This window comes from Electrophorus electricus, chromosome 11, assembly GCF_013358815.1.
Source record: "Electrophorus electricus isolate fEleEle1 chromosome 11, fEleEle1.pri, whole genome shotgun sequence".
NCBI classification, from domain to species: Eukaryota; Metazoa; Chordata; class Actinopteri; order Gymnotiformes; family Gymnotidae; genus Electrophorus; species Electrophorus electricus.
The window spans coordinates 19,283,321-19,300,410 of NC_049545.1; the positions used below are offsets into that span (position 1 = coordinate 19,283,321).

Genomic DNA, 17,090 nt, shown 5'->3' on the forward strand with positions numbered 1-17,090 from the left:
ATACATATGCACGCGCACACACACACACACACACAAACTAAAGGTTTGACTAAAATACAACATATCAATGTGCTGAATTCAGTTACAATAAACAGATACTTAACACTGTAAGAAACTTGCGCACGCACGCACACACACACACACACACACACAGTATGCATTTGTCTGTGTGTGTGGTGCTTAAATTAAAAACGCAAGCCACTGGTCTGGGGCTTGATCTTTCCTGTCTCACAGTGGTGGTGTTTGGTAGGTGTGTGTGCTGGGGGGGGTGGGGTGTTTTACTGGTTGCCAGTTTGCTGTTCCCAGTGCCAGACTGGTGTGTAAGAGAAAAGACCCAGAAATCCAAACAGAGACAAACACGTGGGGCATCAGCAAGAGAGCAGAGGAGCCCAGACAGATTAAAAACACCTCACGGTGTTTAATTGGTTACTGTGTAGCTTTGAGAGAAAGTCTGAGGCTGGACTTTATAATTGTCCAGGTTTTATTGGTGTATCCCAGGGCAGACTGAGAGAACGAGGTTTATAGGAGGAAGAGGGGCCCCCCCTTCCTGGCAAGGCTGCTCCTGTGGCTGCCAGGCATTAGTCAACACCGAGATACAGGGGGGCAGGACAGAGAGAGAGTTCAAAAGTGTGTGTGTGTGTTGGGGGGGGGGGGGGGGGGGTTTGGTGTCAGGCTAGCAGGAATGAGCCTTTCCTCGAAGGGTCGAATAATGATGGTGGTCCAACCAGATGCTGTGATTCTTCTGTCTCCACACAAGTGGTACAGGTTCGTTTCCAGTCCGACTGTCTGTTCTAGTCCTTATAAACCCATCGCGGTGAGGGGCTCTCACGCGGTTTACCCCTCTTTCCCCTCGCTTTTTTTTTTTTTAAAGTCCTTTTTAAAATTGTTTTAGTTTCTTGTTCAGTGTAATATTTTCAAAAGGAAAAAAAATAATGACAAGGGAAGTTATTTACAGTGCTGCAGAAACGTTGGAAACGGCAAGGAGTATCGATCGTAAAGTAATGTGCACAACAGAGAATGAAAAAAAAGAAAAGAAAAACAAACGAAATCAGACGACTGTGCAGGTGCTGGCCAGCGTTCCGGGAGTGTTGTGGAGGCGTTGGAAAAACGTTCCGGGAGAGGTGGCGCGTGGTTAGGTGGGGATGATGGCGGCACTGGGCAGACCTCTCTTAAGCTCCAGATCCTCCAGCTTCTTCCACAGGTCCTCGCGCTCCTTTTCCTTCTTCTTCTCTCTGCAGACGAGGGGAGGGGATGAGAGGAGGAGAAGAGTGGAAGTACAAGTGCTTAAATTCCAGACAACAGCTTAAAGGGGGCTGAAGAAGTGGGAGAGAGTGGGACTCCCTGTGTGAGGGAGGCTAGGGAGTGTGTGAGGTAGAAACTGGTGAGTGAGTGTTGTGTGTGTGGGAGGTTTGTCATATGTCAGGGAGGTGTGTGTTAATGAGCGGATCTGTCATACCTCTGGCGATCTGACTTGTAGGTGGCAGTGAGTTCGTCAAACAAAGAGCTGTTCATTTCCATGAAGGCTTTGAGAACATTGTATACTAAAGCTACTATTGCCCTGAAAACACATCAAAGAACGCAAAAGAACAGACAGATGAGTGCAGAAAGGCGAACGACTTTCAAATTGAAAATTTTCAAATTTGTCCATCATATTATGATTTCCCTCATAAATCTTTTGCAAAGCACAAAATGTTCTGTTCTGCACAACTTCTTTACTCCTCTCTCATAAACAGTGTGCGCGTGTGGGGTGTGTGCACATGTGCGTGGCATTGGATTGAACCTCACGGTAGCGTGTTCAGCCAAGGCTGACAGACCGGGGGCACACTTACGGGTTCCAGTGCTCTTTGGAGATCCGGTACAGGCTGGCGAACATGATGGGCAGAATGACGCTGGAGTTCTCCTCGATAAGACTCATTATGTACTCGTTATTCCAGTAGTACAGTGCTCTCTCAGCCACCTGCGAGTGCGCATGTGCACACACGAATCAGAAAGTGAGTTACTGTAGGTTTTCGCTGTGCTGCATACAGCCCTTAAAAACTACTGGTACTGCACACACACCTGTATGCTCAGCGTGTGCAGAAAGCATATCCTTAATCAAAGCAATATGCAAATGACAAGCAGAACCTCTAAAATCTTAACGAAACCCTGCATACTGCACCTTTAAAATGTGCAGTTACTATTACAAGTACACAGTAGTTTACAGTCTGTACATTTTACTGGTAAACAGAGGTTCATTCTAAAGAGGGCTGCAATGGTGGAGTCTGAACTGAACATCGAGACCCAGTACAGGTAGACGGAGACCTGGAAGTGTGGGCTGGAGACGCATTTGGAGATCTGCTTGAAGAGCGGCTCCTGGATCTTCACGAACTGTGTGGGCTCGATCACATCCAAGATCTCCTCCAGCTCCCCCAGGAACATTACCTACACACACACACAGAATGGTCTCACATGGACGCATCAGCACGTCTGTTCCATCTAAATCTTCAAAATCCCCTTCCTGGATTAGCGGTACCTTCCAAGGTAGGGGGCTTACCTCCTTCTGACTGCACGTCTTTGGCCAAAACTTAAGAAGGCCTCTAATGACCTAAAAGAAAGAAAGAAAATGAAATGTAAAAAAAAAAGAGAGTGGTTTAGGCTATGGCTGCCTGTAACAGGGAACACTCTCAGGAATAAAACATAGAACACTGGTGCTGGGTTGCACTGGCCCACTTACTGGTTCTGTTAACGTTGGGTCTTTCTCTAGGAACTGTACAATACAATACGCCAGCTGCAAAAGAAATTTTTTAAAAAAGCAATCGTGAATGAGGGAGATTTATCAAAAAAAATCTGGAAGTGAACTTCATAAATTATTTTTTTGGTGTTCCCAGGAATTCAAATGAATAGTCTTGCTTGAAAGACTTCACAACATTCATATGAATCATTCCGAAATGAGGCAGGACATTCAAAACACATGCATCAAAATTCCCTGCTTTGATTCACAAGTCCAGAAGCAGAAAATTTGCTGTGTGCATGTTTATTCTTAATCCCATTCAATTTGTTGAATTTGTTTGCTAAAGCTGTGTTTTCAGCTGCTTATTGCGTATTCTCTGACTAAACCAGTCATTTCTGGCCATTACACGCTTGCAGGTGGAGATGTGTGGGGGAGGGAAAAAAAAAAAAAAAAAGCAAACACACACACACACACACACACACACACACAGCAGCCTCCACCTCCCTCACCCAAACACACCCGCCCGCCCCTCCATACCTGGGCATGGAAGAGGGAGAGACTCCTCACTGTGTGGAGAGGAATCAAGACTTTCACCAGGAACTGTTTGTGTTCCGCTTTCAGAGGTAAAGCAAAGCCGTTGATAATGCTGTGTAGGCAGAGAGTAGAGAGAGAGACGCACAGGACACGCGTGTTAGTGGTCACCTGTGTCCAACAACCTTCTCATCACAATAACCCCCTCCGCCAGCTAGTAACACCTCGGAAACGTACCTTCCCAAAATCTCCAACAACTCGGCTACTCCGTTGAAATGTTCAGTTTCATAGACAAAACTAGAGACACACACACACACACAGAGAGAAAGAGAAGCAGAGAGAGAGAGAGAGAGAGGATTAATTGTATGATATAAATAAATTAAGTACAGCTGCACCATACGGACCATGTTATGTGGTAAGCAGAGTCCTCTCACCGTAGAAAAATATTATTTATCTGTTTTCGTATAAAAGCCCTCAGCCCCAGGAATTTTCCGTAGATTCTGTGCAAGACGGTCTTTAGGTAGTCCCTCTCCCTCGGGTCCTCGCTGTCGAACAGTTCCAGCAGCTTCAGGGTGGGCACAAAGCAGGAAAGGGAAGTGACACGGTGAAGGATGAATTATTAAAACAATAAAAGAAACAAAACAACCAAATGGAACAGAGAAAGTTTGTGTATGTTCAAGTTCAAGAGGTTTTATTGTCATTTCAGCTATATACAAGTATACAAAAACGAGACAATATTCCTCCAGGCCCATGGTGCAACATAAAAACAACAGTGCAACAGACAACGTGTGTGTGTGTGTGTGTGTGTGTGTGTGTGTGTGCGCACGCAAGAAAGATTTTGTGCATGTGATTTGAGGCTGCTAGAAGGTTTGGATGCTTTCTAATAAGAGCTGCACCCACCTGCAGGACGAATTTCTGGTCAATGTACTTTTTGGCAATGCTGGGCTGGAACTCCTGACTCTCCAAAAAACGAATGAAGAACTCATATACCAGCTAAAAGAAAAAGAGAGAGGGAGAGTGTGTGTGTGTGTGTGTGTATATATATATATATATATATATATAAATAAATAAATAAACACACACACACACACACACACACACACACACTTATATACAGTAATTGGTGAAGGGACACTTATATACAGTAATTGGTGAAGGGAAGAACAGGAGGGCCAAAAATGTCAAAAGGTCAACTAAGGTCGCAGTCAGGTGCTACTAGTACCAGCAGAGGGCACTGGAATAACTGGGAACCATTTGACTCAAACCCAAGCGTTAACCACCATTTGTTCTTTTTAGGACATTAAAAAAAGGAGACGCATTTATGAGATCTTTACAAGAGTCAGTCATGGGCAGCAGTGAGAAAGTGCAGTCTCCATCACACACACATGAATGGGTTTTAACAAAGCACTGTCTTTGGCTGTGATAGTAGACAGAACTGGCAAACAGCAAATTTACCCGAGAAACATCCTGACTCACATGAATTTTACATATGACATCCCAGCGTCCTACTTTCTCTTCCAAAAATGCATATGGAGAAGTGAAGGATATTTTTGCAAGTAAATAAAGCCAAAGCAGGCAGCATGCCTGCCCCCTAGTGGAGAACAGGGGAAAAGCAGGCTAGGTGCCATCACAAGGGCCATTCCAAGTGCTTCCCACACTCTGACAGTGCGGTGAACACCCCCCCCCCCCAGAACGAGTACCTGTAAGTGAGGCCACGAAGCCTCTAGTGTGGGTTCGTCCTCCTCTGGGTCGAACTCGTTACTGTCGCTGGGTGGAAGTGTCCGGAATATGTTGTAGGACACCTGAGAGAGACAGAGAAAGATAGAGAGAGATCGTTTTAAACTGCTTGCTTTAAATAATATACCCAGGAGAGTTGTGTGTGTGTGTGTGTGTGTGTGTGTCAGGATGCGATTGGGTGTTTAGTGTGTGCAGCAGGAACAGGGTTGTGGGAGTGGCTGGGTGGGTGTGTGTGTGTGTGGGGTTGTGGGTGGAGTGCACTCACCATCTTGACCACCTCGGGGTAGGCCTGTTCCGTGAGGTAGCCTCGGCTCACCGTGACGTAGTCCACCAGCTCATTGAGGGTGGAGCGCTTGTACTCCTTCATCTTGAGGTCAGACAGTGTGTCCATGAAGTCAAACAGTGTGCAACACTGTTGCAGCTTCTTTAGGAACAAGTCCGGCTGCTCCGGAGCGGGTACGTCTGACGAGAGAGACACGGTCACAGTTAATTGATACTACTCCAACAGTGCTGGTCAGAGCTAGATTTGTGCAAATTAAAGATCCAATCAGACCTACACAAGTTTACACTGTCACAATATCCCAGTCATGCCAACTCAGATTATATTACATTACCATCACAGAGTTAGAATTTTCCTTCTTCACAGCAGAAAGAGAAGGCGGCATGCCCCTTGGTTGGGACTGGCTAGGGTTGGCGAAAGCTCCGCCTCCAATTTACCAAACTCTGCCCGTGTTCACAAATGTCTTATTGAAGAATTCGCGTGCCAATGGAAATGACTGCGTGCTGTCCGTGACGATGTGGTGTCATGCACCCAGGCTCTGCTGGTGGGTGGGGTTAAACGTCACCGAACTGCAAGGGCCGAACCCCATCAGTGTCTAGTCTTCATCATCCTCATCGTTAGCATCAGTGGCAAAAGGTCACACTCTGTCACTTGCGCTTAATCTCAGAGTTGACAGACACGTTCACAGGCTGGGGAGGGCGCCATGTGCTTTAGTGAGCCGTTCCAGATAAGAGTCCTACAGCCAATCATTTCGGTGCAGCTGAGGTCCATTCCAGTGCGTTTAGTTGCTTCCTAAACAGAACGCTACCGAGTTCATGGCAAACAGATCTCTAAGAAGCAGAGTAACAGCATGTACCTACCCCCCCCCCCCCCCCCACACACACACACACACACAGGGAAACCCCCAAGTCTGTAACTGGAGTAGGAGTGAATTTGGTTTACTGCGGGAGAATGCGTTTGGTGCACGAGAAAGACACAGTGACAGAGTTAAGTGTGTGAGAGTGAATTTATGGGGCAGATGACAGAAATTGGAGGAACGCAAGTGCGCGAACATGTCCTGAGAGTGACACAAGAGCAGGGTGGGAGCGCGTAAGAGTGGGTGACAGAGAGAAATGTTCCGACAGGTGGGGTGTGAGAAGGCAACGTACTGCAAGCGTACTCGCACACGCCAACACATGCACACGTACACACCCACCCAACAGCAATAACATGCGTTAAAACAGCCTACAAGTCCATGTGCCTTCTGTAAGACCCGCCCTCATCTCATAGAGCTGAAACCTATTGACATTACTGACAGCTTGGATAATAAAAACATTCTCTACAAATATTTACTTGGACGAATTTTTGTTTGCCTTTAAAGTGACGTCAAAAGAAGTGAATTTGAGCCTTAAACTGCATGCCGGTATAGAAACAAGGTCTTCTGAGCGTTTTAGCGAAGGCGGTGGATAAGGGCGTTTTGAGAAATGCACAAATAAGCTCGCCGCGGAAGTACGGCACGCACGCTCTGAGAACCTGAAAAGGATGCACTTAACCACTGAGCTACGACTGTCCATCAAGGGCAAGGAGCCTTCTGATCCGCAGTCAGACGCATTATCCATTGCACCGCTGCAGTAGCACTGTGATGGAACTTTATCTCCGTAAAGTACAAAGAACAGCCTTTTGGCTGCATCAGCTTGTCGTCCTTGCCTTGGATACCTATTCATGTATATTCATGTACAGTCAGTACAGTAAAAATTGGTTTTCCAAGTTATTCCTTGCTGGAACCACCACATGACACAGAGGAGCCCAAGCCAAAACGCAAGGCGACAGGACTCAACCACAGATCCAACTCAAACCCAACCACAGAGAAACTCAACCCCCCCCCCCCAAACCACCTCAAGCCCTTGCGTCCAGGTCCTTGCGCTTCCACAACAACGGTAGCGTGCTGGAACAGCGTCTCACTGCTTCCTTCGTCCACAATGGAAAGGAACTAGCAGCTCATCTGCAGATCACGAGGTCCGCTGAACCCTTAGTGGATCCAACGCATCTGCCTCGGCTGAACCAAGCTAAAGTCTCCTTAAGCACACGGTAAACCTCCTCGACGAGGTACGCTCAGGAAAGGCAGGTCACTAAGCACATCTACCGTGAAAATGGGGGGGGGGGGGGGGGGGGTACGCTTGGGAAAGACACAAAAGGCTTGTTAGTCCAGCATTCAGCAGGCTGCTGATGAGCATGAGAAGCAGCCTGGATGCTCGGAGGCCATGCTTTGAGAGAGAGACAGACAGACAGACAGACAGACAGACAGAGATTTGAAATGATTAGCTAATGACACAAAACTAGCTTTCAAATCACTTTTTTTTTTTCCAAGTGACTGCTCTGAAGTAAAACCCTAACCTCTCAAACTAATGCCAGGACAGTGCTGGCCTCACACGTTCAAAGGCTGGGGTGCGCTGTCCAGCCGTGAGCTCCTAGTCCAGAATGGGGTACAGGAAGGTAAACAGGCAGCAGATGATGACAGCCCCACCCCCTACTCATCCCCCCCCAGTCACCCGCTCACCCCTCACCTCAGCCACTCTCCCACCGAGACCTTCCTCTCGCCGCGTCTACCTCGTCCTCTCGCTCCGCTGCAGGGTGAGGCCAGCCGTCTGCCGCTAGAGCGCAGGAAGGCTGAAAACACCCGGCGTGCGCCCTGGCATGTGGACGCAGGAGAGGGCAACGGCTCCGGTACGGGACGGAGGTCTGGATCGGGTTACCAGGAAGGGGGAGGGGTGGATGAGTAGGGGATAGTCGGAGGCAGTGCTGAGCCCACAGAAAGCATGGGTGAAGACAGTGATAGGCCGGACGAGAGGAACCGCCCCCCGACCCCGCACCCTACCCGCTGCTTTCCTTATTCGTTTCTATTTTCTGCCCGCCCGTCGAAACGCTTACCCCCGATGCGACTGGCAAAACCACAGCTCTCGCACACCCCTCCGCGAGGAGAGAGCGGGTGAGCGAGTACCTGAGGTGTAACAACAACGTGATCACACAACAAGCGGGTCGCATGCACGTCTCAGAGGTATACATGGTGAGACTGCCACACCATGTATACATAGTGCTCCCCCTACTGGCCACTACCTGCCAGCCCACCAACAATAACTGTCACCTAGCAACAAAGCAGCATGAAACCCATCTCCCGCAGCAAGGAATTTCTATTACTTGGAGACAGGCCGGCGCTTTCGCTGGCATTGGCAACACACGCGCAGAGCTACTGCAGAATAATTCTGAACAACACAACACAAAAGCATTTCTCAAGGCAGGAATCGATTCGAACATAGATCTCTCAGTAACGATCCCCGTCTCAACTTCCGTCAAACGCGTGCGTGTACACGCACACTCACACATCTTTCTGTGACCTTTAACTGAAAGACCAGCTGTGATGAGCAGCGTAAGGCAGTCGCCCCTACCTATAACCCTGAGCGCCTGAAGGAAAGCGGGTGATGGGTAAAACGTGGGAGGCACAGAGCGGTGATGAGGTTCCGACGTGGAAGGCATCGCTTTTCAGTTAGGGTTGGCGGTCGAGGAAAAGAAAGCGTTGTGTGCGCGCATGTGTGTGTGTGTGTTTGTGTGTGTGTGCGCGCGCACACGTGGGGTTAGTAGGTATAAGTAGGTGTTTGTCTAGGGGGACCTTTTTTTTAAAAAAAAAAGAAAAAAAAAACACACACACACCGACAATGGATCTTATTTTTCTAAGGAAGAATGCTTCCCTGTGATAAGTCTCTGACTTTTTCAAATCTCATGACACACAGTAATATGAAACAGAGCCTGCTGAGCTCAGACCAGGACTGGTGTAGTCCAGTGACAGGAAACAACATATTCAGATGAATTTGGGCTGTGAGCAGAACCAGACTGGACGTCTTATAAAGTGAATTTGGAGTTGAGGAGATGAGGGTACAGGGTGCGTGACGAGAGAGGACAGGGTAAAGGATGACCACAAACTCATTTAATCTCTGAAGTAGATTTGACAATCTTATGACAAATCACCAAGTTTAATTTTCCCCAAAGATTTTCTACCTGAAGATGTGGCAACACCCACTTTATAACCCTGAACTTTCAGTGCCTTGGGCTATGCGAGCTAGATTATCACATCTCAAGACACACAATACTTTGTTTTTTTTTCTGTGAAGTATGGTATGGAACTGTAAACCACCTCTTATAACCAAGAGCAAAAACATTCAAATCTTTTGGTGAACAACCCCATTAAATGGGCCTACTGGTTCGTTATCAAAGGTCACCTGGAACTAGAGCTAAGGTAGCCTGCAGTGAGCATGTCGTGCCAGAGGGTGACGCTCTCCACATCATAAGGAGCATGAAAACACTCTTTTCATGCTGAAATGCAGCAAAAAGGGTGGCAGCAAAGAGCTATTCGTGGTTTGGAATCCAAGGGCACTGGTGCTGCTCTTCGGGTGGGAGGGACGGCATTAATCTGTCCCCTGTCAATCACAGCGACAGCAGCCAATTGTGGACGTCCACGTGCATGGTGTCGTAGCATGGACAGCAGCTCGAGAAGATGCGGTGCCAGGTGTCATGTGGCTGGGATGGAAGCCTGAGAGTGGTGTGTGCGTGCGTTACCTTTCAGGAGAGGGAGCGGGGTGAGCTCAATAGGTTTGCCCTGTGAGCGGAACTGGGAGGAACTCTGTGAGCGTTTCTGTTTGGCCTTCCTGACAGATTTTCGGGAGAACCCGTCCACTCTGTCAACTGCCGGAGGCGTGGTAGCTGCTGAGGACATAGCCCTGAAAAACACACACACACACACACACACACACACACACAGAGTTTAATTACGACCGACTAAGGACACAGCACTTCTCCAAGACCAGCTAACACAGCCCTAAAACAAAGACCTATACCAGTCTGGCAGTCTAACCACACTAGGTAAGCACGCTTAGCAGACTAATTATATAACCTGCATAGTAATCGAGTCTTTATCAAACTAGTTACTTCTGTGTTGATCAAAGAGCCTTTAGGAAAATTTCAGAGAGATATTTTAACTGCAAACTTAAAGGCCATTTTTATATTTATTTTTATAAAGTACATTTTTAATGTATCCGTGTTTATTAATTTTACTTTTCAAAATACATTCCTTAATCTTAAACAAAAATAAGAAATTTTGGGTCACTACAGGCCCAGCAAGTTAACAGCTTATGCTACTTAATTGGTAATTATACTGAATTTACATGAAAGTAATAGTACATTTAAAATGTTTGGCTTCAGGCCACGTCAAACCCTTTATACATCAGGCACCATTTTCCCATCTAAACTGGTTCTGCAATCAATTATGTTCTAATAAATCAATCAAGAGTCTCCTTCCAACAAAGTGAAAAGGTGCAGAGCTGACCTCACCAAAGCTGTTGACACAAGAGTGAACATTTCACTTACAGAGTGAGCCTGTACAAACCTGCCGGTTTGACAACTTTTTTGTTTTGGGGTCACACTAGCATTCAGAGCTGGACAAGACAGTGAACCACTGACATGGAAGGTAAATGCAACCGTTTCTGTTGCCACTGCATGCATGCAACACCTCAAGGTCCAACAGGAACAAACCTGCTGAGCACTTTCATGTTGGATGGCTGGTCTGTGATCAACTGGTGACCTCTGAGATGAGGATTAAGCTTCGGTGACATTTGAGTGACAGAACAGGCCGTCCTGAACCTCCACCATTGCTCAAAGGCGCCATCTAGCTAAATAACCTGGGACTACCACTCATTACAGCCACGTAATCAATAAAGGTTCTTTAAATAATGAGACGGCTGGGGAAAATCCTTTTATTCCTGCTGACTATAAAATGATTAGTGGCATTTAAATTAACTTGTTATAAAATAGGCTAAATCAAGACCATCACTGCAGATCTCACAGCTGTCAATGAGGAGACTTTTATACAAGATGTTTTTAAAAAAAAAACAAATAAACAAACAACAAAACCCCACTATCACAAGACTAAGGTAGGTTCAAACTGAACTAAGCTGATTCAGGTCCTCCATCTCCTGCCTGTGAAAACTCCACCCTCTGCCATCAGTCTGCGCTTTTTTTCCCTCCCCGTTTTCCGTATGCCTGAAGAATGCCTTTCTTGCTTTAGCTGGTTTCCTGTTAAAACCTGTTGACTTCCTGTCGTGCGGCCATTCGCGCTCGCTCTCCTCCCTTGGCCTCCCTTTTAATCCTTTCACGTGCACATGATGACGCAAGCCAGCCTCTTGCGTAAGAGCGAGCGATGGGCATGTCTTTTCTCACACTAGGCAGTTCGCACGTCTGACAGATATTCTTTAATGTCGCTCATTTCTGCGACTGGTTTACAGACATTTTCTTCTGGATAAAACAGGTACCACATAACCTGAGGGATAAACATTATGATTGCGATAAACGGTTACTAAGCTAATAATCGGAGCCTCAAGCATGTTATTTTATTTGCCTGCTGAAAAAAAAACTTTAAATCAACGGATGTGACAAATCACTTACTTTGTGTGCGCGCGCAACACTTGCACTCACTTGACATTAGAACACATGATAAAATGCTCTGGAAATAAAATACTGCCAACAACAACAAACTATGAAAGAAAGCAAAACCCATAAATCTAATGTTTAGAGGGTCATATGAATTTACACTATATAGGTTAAAGTCAAGTTTTTATATATCACACACAGTAATACAAATGTATTACTAGTTCAACTTATTTAACATTACCATTTAAAAGATGCAAAAGTTGCGATCTAGTCACCCATAACCAGTGGCAGGCGTGAGCCATGGGAAGCAGAGGGAGGCGCGATTCACCCGAGCGAAGGCCACTCTGCACCTACCCCGTGCATGCAGACTGCATGCCGGGTGAAGGGGCCGCCTTCTCAAACGGTCCTCATGAGAGAGGAGAGCCGGCGTGCCAACACAGCCATCGACGACACGACAGAGCCGCACGGGCCTCACGGAGATCAGCGCAGCCCAAGACACGCGTGAACACTTCGGTCTCAGGAGCTGCGGGTCCTTATACATCTCGAGATCTTGCTGCTGCACGCGTGTGAAATGCAGGTCGTAAAAACTCCACCCTTGCATGGCAAAGTTTGGCAAAGTTCCAAGCACCAAGTGGACCCTGTATTAGCAGAGCTGATGGTTAAATCTTGATATGTTTGCATATGACATGTCGATCCAGGGCTGCGCCAAGCCTGCCCGAATGCACACATAACTATCAGCTCGCCAGTTCTATTGCTTGATGGTAATTGAGTTCATATTAGATATGGCAGTTCACACATGAACACAGAAGTGAATTAAATGGCATGTTTCAACTTGTCAGTTTTTATACCTGAATACAAGTAGTCACTGCTGAGGACACTCAAGTCCCACAAGCCAACAAGGTACCATTGCAGAGTGAAATGAGAATACAATGCAGAATACTTCCATCATTAACCCTGGATACACTTAATCTGGACAAGCAAGTAACAGATCTGCAAATCTAAAGGGAAAAAGAATGGATTCTCTCATACTATAGCCCTTACAAAGAAATTTTTTTTTAAAAACAACAAAATGTATTATGACTAGAGGAGTGGTCTGTGAGAGCTGCATCTTTACACTATTCTTGCACACACTTTTTAAGGTTTATCCACATCAACGGCCTCAACAGGTACATGCACACGTGATTCGTGGCCTCTGCATGACCTGCTTTTGTATTGTCTTTGAATATGGACAAGGTTTTGAATAACAAACTATCACAACGCTGAGGTGAGAACACTAGTTTGCTAGCCCCACAGTCCGTCTTGTTCAGCTGCCAAGGATGGAGGAAACATTTAGTGTAGAATTAACTATTTAAAACAGTGGCACAAACATTACATCAATCAGTTTCCAGTTAATTTAATACGCAGCGAGTAGAACACAGTGACCACGGTAACACAAATAAGATTGGACTGCCATTTCCAGAAGAGAGGCTGCCATGAGTGTGCACAACTGCAGAAAGGACTTTTATTATGACAGGTTCAGACAGTGTCATCTCATGTCACGCTGCTCTAACCCCCCCCCCAATATGCCACTTAGGGAAAGCCATACCTTAATTTCGCTGTGGATGCGTGCCAGCAACCGCATGATCAGCGCATACGTTCATCACATGACGTGAACACTAAGCCCAAACAGCCAACCGTCACCCTCCGCCGTAGCAATTAGGTCTCGGGTTCCACAGGGATGTCCAGTTAGCTGGGCTTTCCCTGGAACTGAATACACTGATATCATTAAGAGATCTGTCGCCTTTGTTTAAGGTTGCCGATTTCCAAACAAAGAGTACTTGACTTGTGCACCAACTCTATGGGGTACATAAGAACCTGCCTAGATCCGCTGTTGCTTTTCTGACCACGCCTTGAATGGTTGTGATTGGCTAGAAACAACTGATTGACACCCCAAACGGAGAGCTGACAGGCAGTGATGGCTCTACAAAAACCGGAGACACTGTACCACTTGCAAGTCATGCCAATGGCTCTGACCACCTGCTTAGAGTCTATGGGCAGAGCCACAAACTTGCACACATGCATAACATGTTTGGTTTACTTAGCCAGTTCACGGCACCCAAGATGCATTTTACAGCACTACTAAAAATACAAATTCTAAACACGTGCCATGCAAGATAAGCAAGTGCACGAGGCTCACAAAGCGTGGAGCTTTGCCTCCTTCGTTCAGCTTCAGTATGATGCCAAACCTTGCTCATGTACACATTCAAACACAGGGCTATGTCCAACATCCAGCCCCTAATGATCAACACATTCAACTGAGAGGAGGTTTATTTACTGGTGATAAAAATGTTTTTAGATAAAGCAAAAAAGTCCCACTTTGCTACGCCTAAGGTGACTATCCTTTCACAAAGGTGTTAATTGACGCCTGTTCACTTGTGAGTGAGTATGCGTTTGTGCATATGCGTGCGTTTATGCTCCGGCCTGTTCTTCCTCTTCAGATTACACATTTATTGTGTCTTCCCAGGTTTCAATATTAAGTCATTATTAAATAATTACCCATGTGATTAATCCAAAAGAGTCCATAAGGTAAAACATGCCATTAACAGAAAGGAAATAATCCCTTACTCATATAAGCAATATGAAGTCCTATATCATCTATCTAAAAGCAGCACGCTGAACTGCACTGAAGAACCGTTTCTAACAGGCTGGACATATGCTGATGCAAGGACAATGGGCCATTATGAGGCGCATAAGGAACCTGACTGTTTACGAACATCACAGCACTGTACAGTAACACTATCCACTGTCCAGACAACTACCACCCTATTAAAATTGTAGTCAGGCATTTTGGAGCAGGCAAGTAGCAAACCCATCTGCGAACATTCTAAAACTCTAATAAACTTTTAAAAAAGGACTTACAAAACAATTCTGGAGTAAGGGAGCTACCAAACAGACTGCTTGAACAAACAAGGGAACCACAATTGAACTGAAGCCTCTGCCAACTTGCCTGAGTACAGAGCAGAATAGGTACATGTGAAAAGTGGCTGTATACCATAACCATGGTATAAACAGAGCTAGGACAAAAACCTTTTACAAAGCATAAAGTATATTAATTTGCTATTACTCATCTTACATACATACATATACATTATATATACACATATAATTATATATATATATATATATATATATATATATATATATATATATATATATATATATATATATATATAAATAAAAGAAATGCAAGAATACTCAAGACAGAAATATTGGCAAGAAATAAATAATTTCACTTAAGGGGCTTTTAGCTGCAGTCTGCAATAGTTTCTAGTTGTCATTAAGCCAATGCAAAGGAGCAAGGAAAGATAGCCTGCAATTTCTTAGCTAGCTTGCCAAACAGGCGTAATTAGTAAATTAACCTACAGTACTTTTACAAATCCGCATAATTTAACCGTAAACTTGCCAATAGCAATTTAACCTGACACTTATAAAAGTGAGAGTTTTGCCCAAACTCGTAATTTAAGGTACCCGGTACACTGTAATCCCAATCCTAACCTAGTACCTCCACACCAATCTTAGGAGCTGGTCCTATCCGGAGGCCTACGTCCAATATTAGCATCCAAAACTGAAAAAAGAAACCATGGCCATATCAATACGTAATCCGTAGATTGCGACTAGGGATATAAGATTAACAAATTAGTTGGGTTCAAGTGGGATATTACTACATTGACCAGTTCAAACCAACTATACGTTCCTATAGTTGGGCATCTCTGACTGGATGTGCTAGCTAGCTGGCTAACGCTGGATTTAACGCTGGACTAACGCTAAGTGTAACTGGTTAACCAGCAATTAACTTGGTGGTTGAATTTGATGAACAAACTTTCACTTACCGACTAACCTCAAAACAAGAGCGGTCATAAATAAACCAAAAACTAGCGTGGTCTGTAATTCAGTGAAAATTCAGACACTAAGATAGCTAACCTAGCTAGCTATCTTTGGTACAGCTAGCGAAGGCTGCAGAAAGTAAACGAAAACGGAATGAAACTTTACCTTAATCCACTGTGTTTCTTGGAACGAAGACGGTGATGAGAAGTGATCCTTTATCAACACTTTTGTTAACACAAAAATGCCGTTTAAGCGGCCTTTGGAAACAGCGGCACAACCAAATGAAAACGCAATCTTGGCCTTAAACTACCAATCCCACAACCAGCTAACCTAGTTAATGCCTTCTAGTGAAATAATCCTCGGTATAACATCAATGTTGAAACATGGATGCATAAAAAGATGTAGCTAGAATAAACACATTTCCTGATTAGTGATGAAACCCCGTGTTTTCTGGTTATTTTCGTTTAATTTAGGGCACTCTCCCTTCACCCTATTGTCAACATTACTGGGCTGAGTCCATGGCACACATAACACAGACGAGCTCGAGTGGGCTGCTTGGTCTGGGCCTGCTCTCGCTGCTGATTGGTTGGTCTGGGTCTTCTGTCGCTGGTGATTGGTGAATTTGAAGACTCTTGGTGCTGTAATTGGACAATGTTGACGTCAATCAGCAAACGAAGGCAGAGTGAAAATAGGTTGGCGTGTATATTGGATAGTAGCTGTCAATTGGCAGGCAAGAGACGCCGAGGGTAGACTAAATGCTTCTAATATGGATTTAGGTTAGACCCACCTGTGGTAAACCTCATCCGGCGCTGTACATCACAATAACGCTCTATTGTCCAATATAAATTCCAGAAACCAGATATTTGGTTGCAAATTAGAAAGATGAATGAGTTTTACATTAATTTACACTTTTAAGTTTGACGTCAGTAACCTCAGCTCTGCTTAATGACAAAAAACCGGGGTGTTTCACTTTTCCTTCAGTGTTATTCTAGACTACTCACTTTAAGTAAAAAAAAAAAAAAAAATGTTTGAGAGGTTTTTCTGTGAAGAAGATAAAAGCCTAAAGAAATTGCTGATTAATGTAAACAGGTGGGGAGGACCTTCCGAGTTGACTGGGTTGGCTATCAGACATAATGAAATCAGAAATGCTACAGTCTAAGACAGACATGAGACATCATATTGGATATCAAACATCATAATGAAATCAGTGTCACCACAAATAGATGAAATTCAGTTTTATAGTATCAAGTATTAATCTAATCAGTTCCCAACGGTAAGTTGCACCTCATTTTCCCCAAACAAGTGCACGTCTATGTTAAAGCTCTGGTTGGATGCAAACCTAAGTTCAACACACACAAAAAAAAACAAGTACTTCTTATAAGGGCCCCCTAATCCCACATATCCAGACTGTCAAGTTTTTCATTGATGGTTGAGCTGTCAAGCCCATGCAGGTTGTCAAGAATCTTGGTGTTATTCTCGATGCCACTCTTTCTCTTGAACCTTACATCTCTGACT

General features: G+C 45.1%; 1 protein-coding gene across 2 annotated transcripts; it reads right to left on the bottom strand.

Annotated features, from left to right (window-relative positions):
• Nucleotides 1-183: 183 nt before the first annotated feature.
• Nucleotides 184-16,091, bottom strand: ppp2r5eb (protein phosphatase 2, regulatory subunit B', epsilon). Of its 2 annotated transcripts, XM_035531678.1 has the most exons (14): nt 15,741-16,091; nt 9,846-10,006; nt 5,244-5,440; nt 4,942-5,043; nt 4,142-4,234; nt 3,676-3,806; nt 3,479-3,538; nt 3,248-3,356; nt 2,714-2,767; nt 2,534-2,584; nt 2,302-2,421; nt 1,830-1,957; nt 1,457-1,558; nt 184-1,232 (listed from the first exon to the last, which is right to left on the bottom strand). In XM_035531678.1, the coding sequence occupies exons 2-14, from the start codon at nt 10,000-10,002 to the stop codon at nt 1,133-1,135; spliced, it is 1,404 nt and encodes a 467-aa protein (XP_035387571.1). In that variant the 5' UTR covers nt 10,003-10,006; nt 15,741-16,091; the 3' UTR covers nt 184-1,132. The 2 variants fall into 2 exon arrangements, with proteins under 2 accessions (XP_035387571.1, XP_035387572.1); XM_035531679.1 differs by lacking the exons at nt 9,846-10,006; nt 15,741-16,091 and adding an exon at nt 7,802-7,957.
• Between the last annotated feature and the right edge of the window lie 999 nt (nt 16,092-17,090).

Excerpts from the sequence above, each read along its gene's own strand:
- ppp2r5eb (XM_035531678.1), bottom strand. The coding sequence starts at position 10,002 with ATGTCCTCAGCAGCTACCACGCCTCCGGCAGTTGACAGAGTGGACGGG. Across the intron at positions 5,441-9,845 it reads CCCGCTCCCTCTCCTGAAAG|ACGTACCCGCTCCGGAGCAG; the intron begins GTAACGCACGCA and ends CTCTCTCGTCAG. Across the intron at positions 5,044-5,243 it reads ACCCCGAGGTGGTCAAGATG|GTGTCCTACAACATATTCCG; the intron begins GTGAGTGCACTC and ends TGTCTCTCTCAG.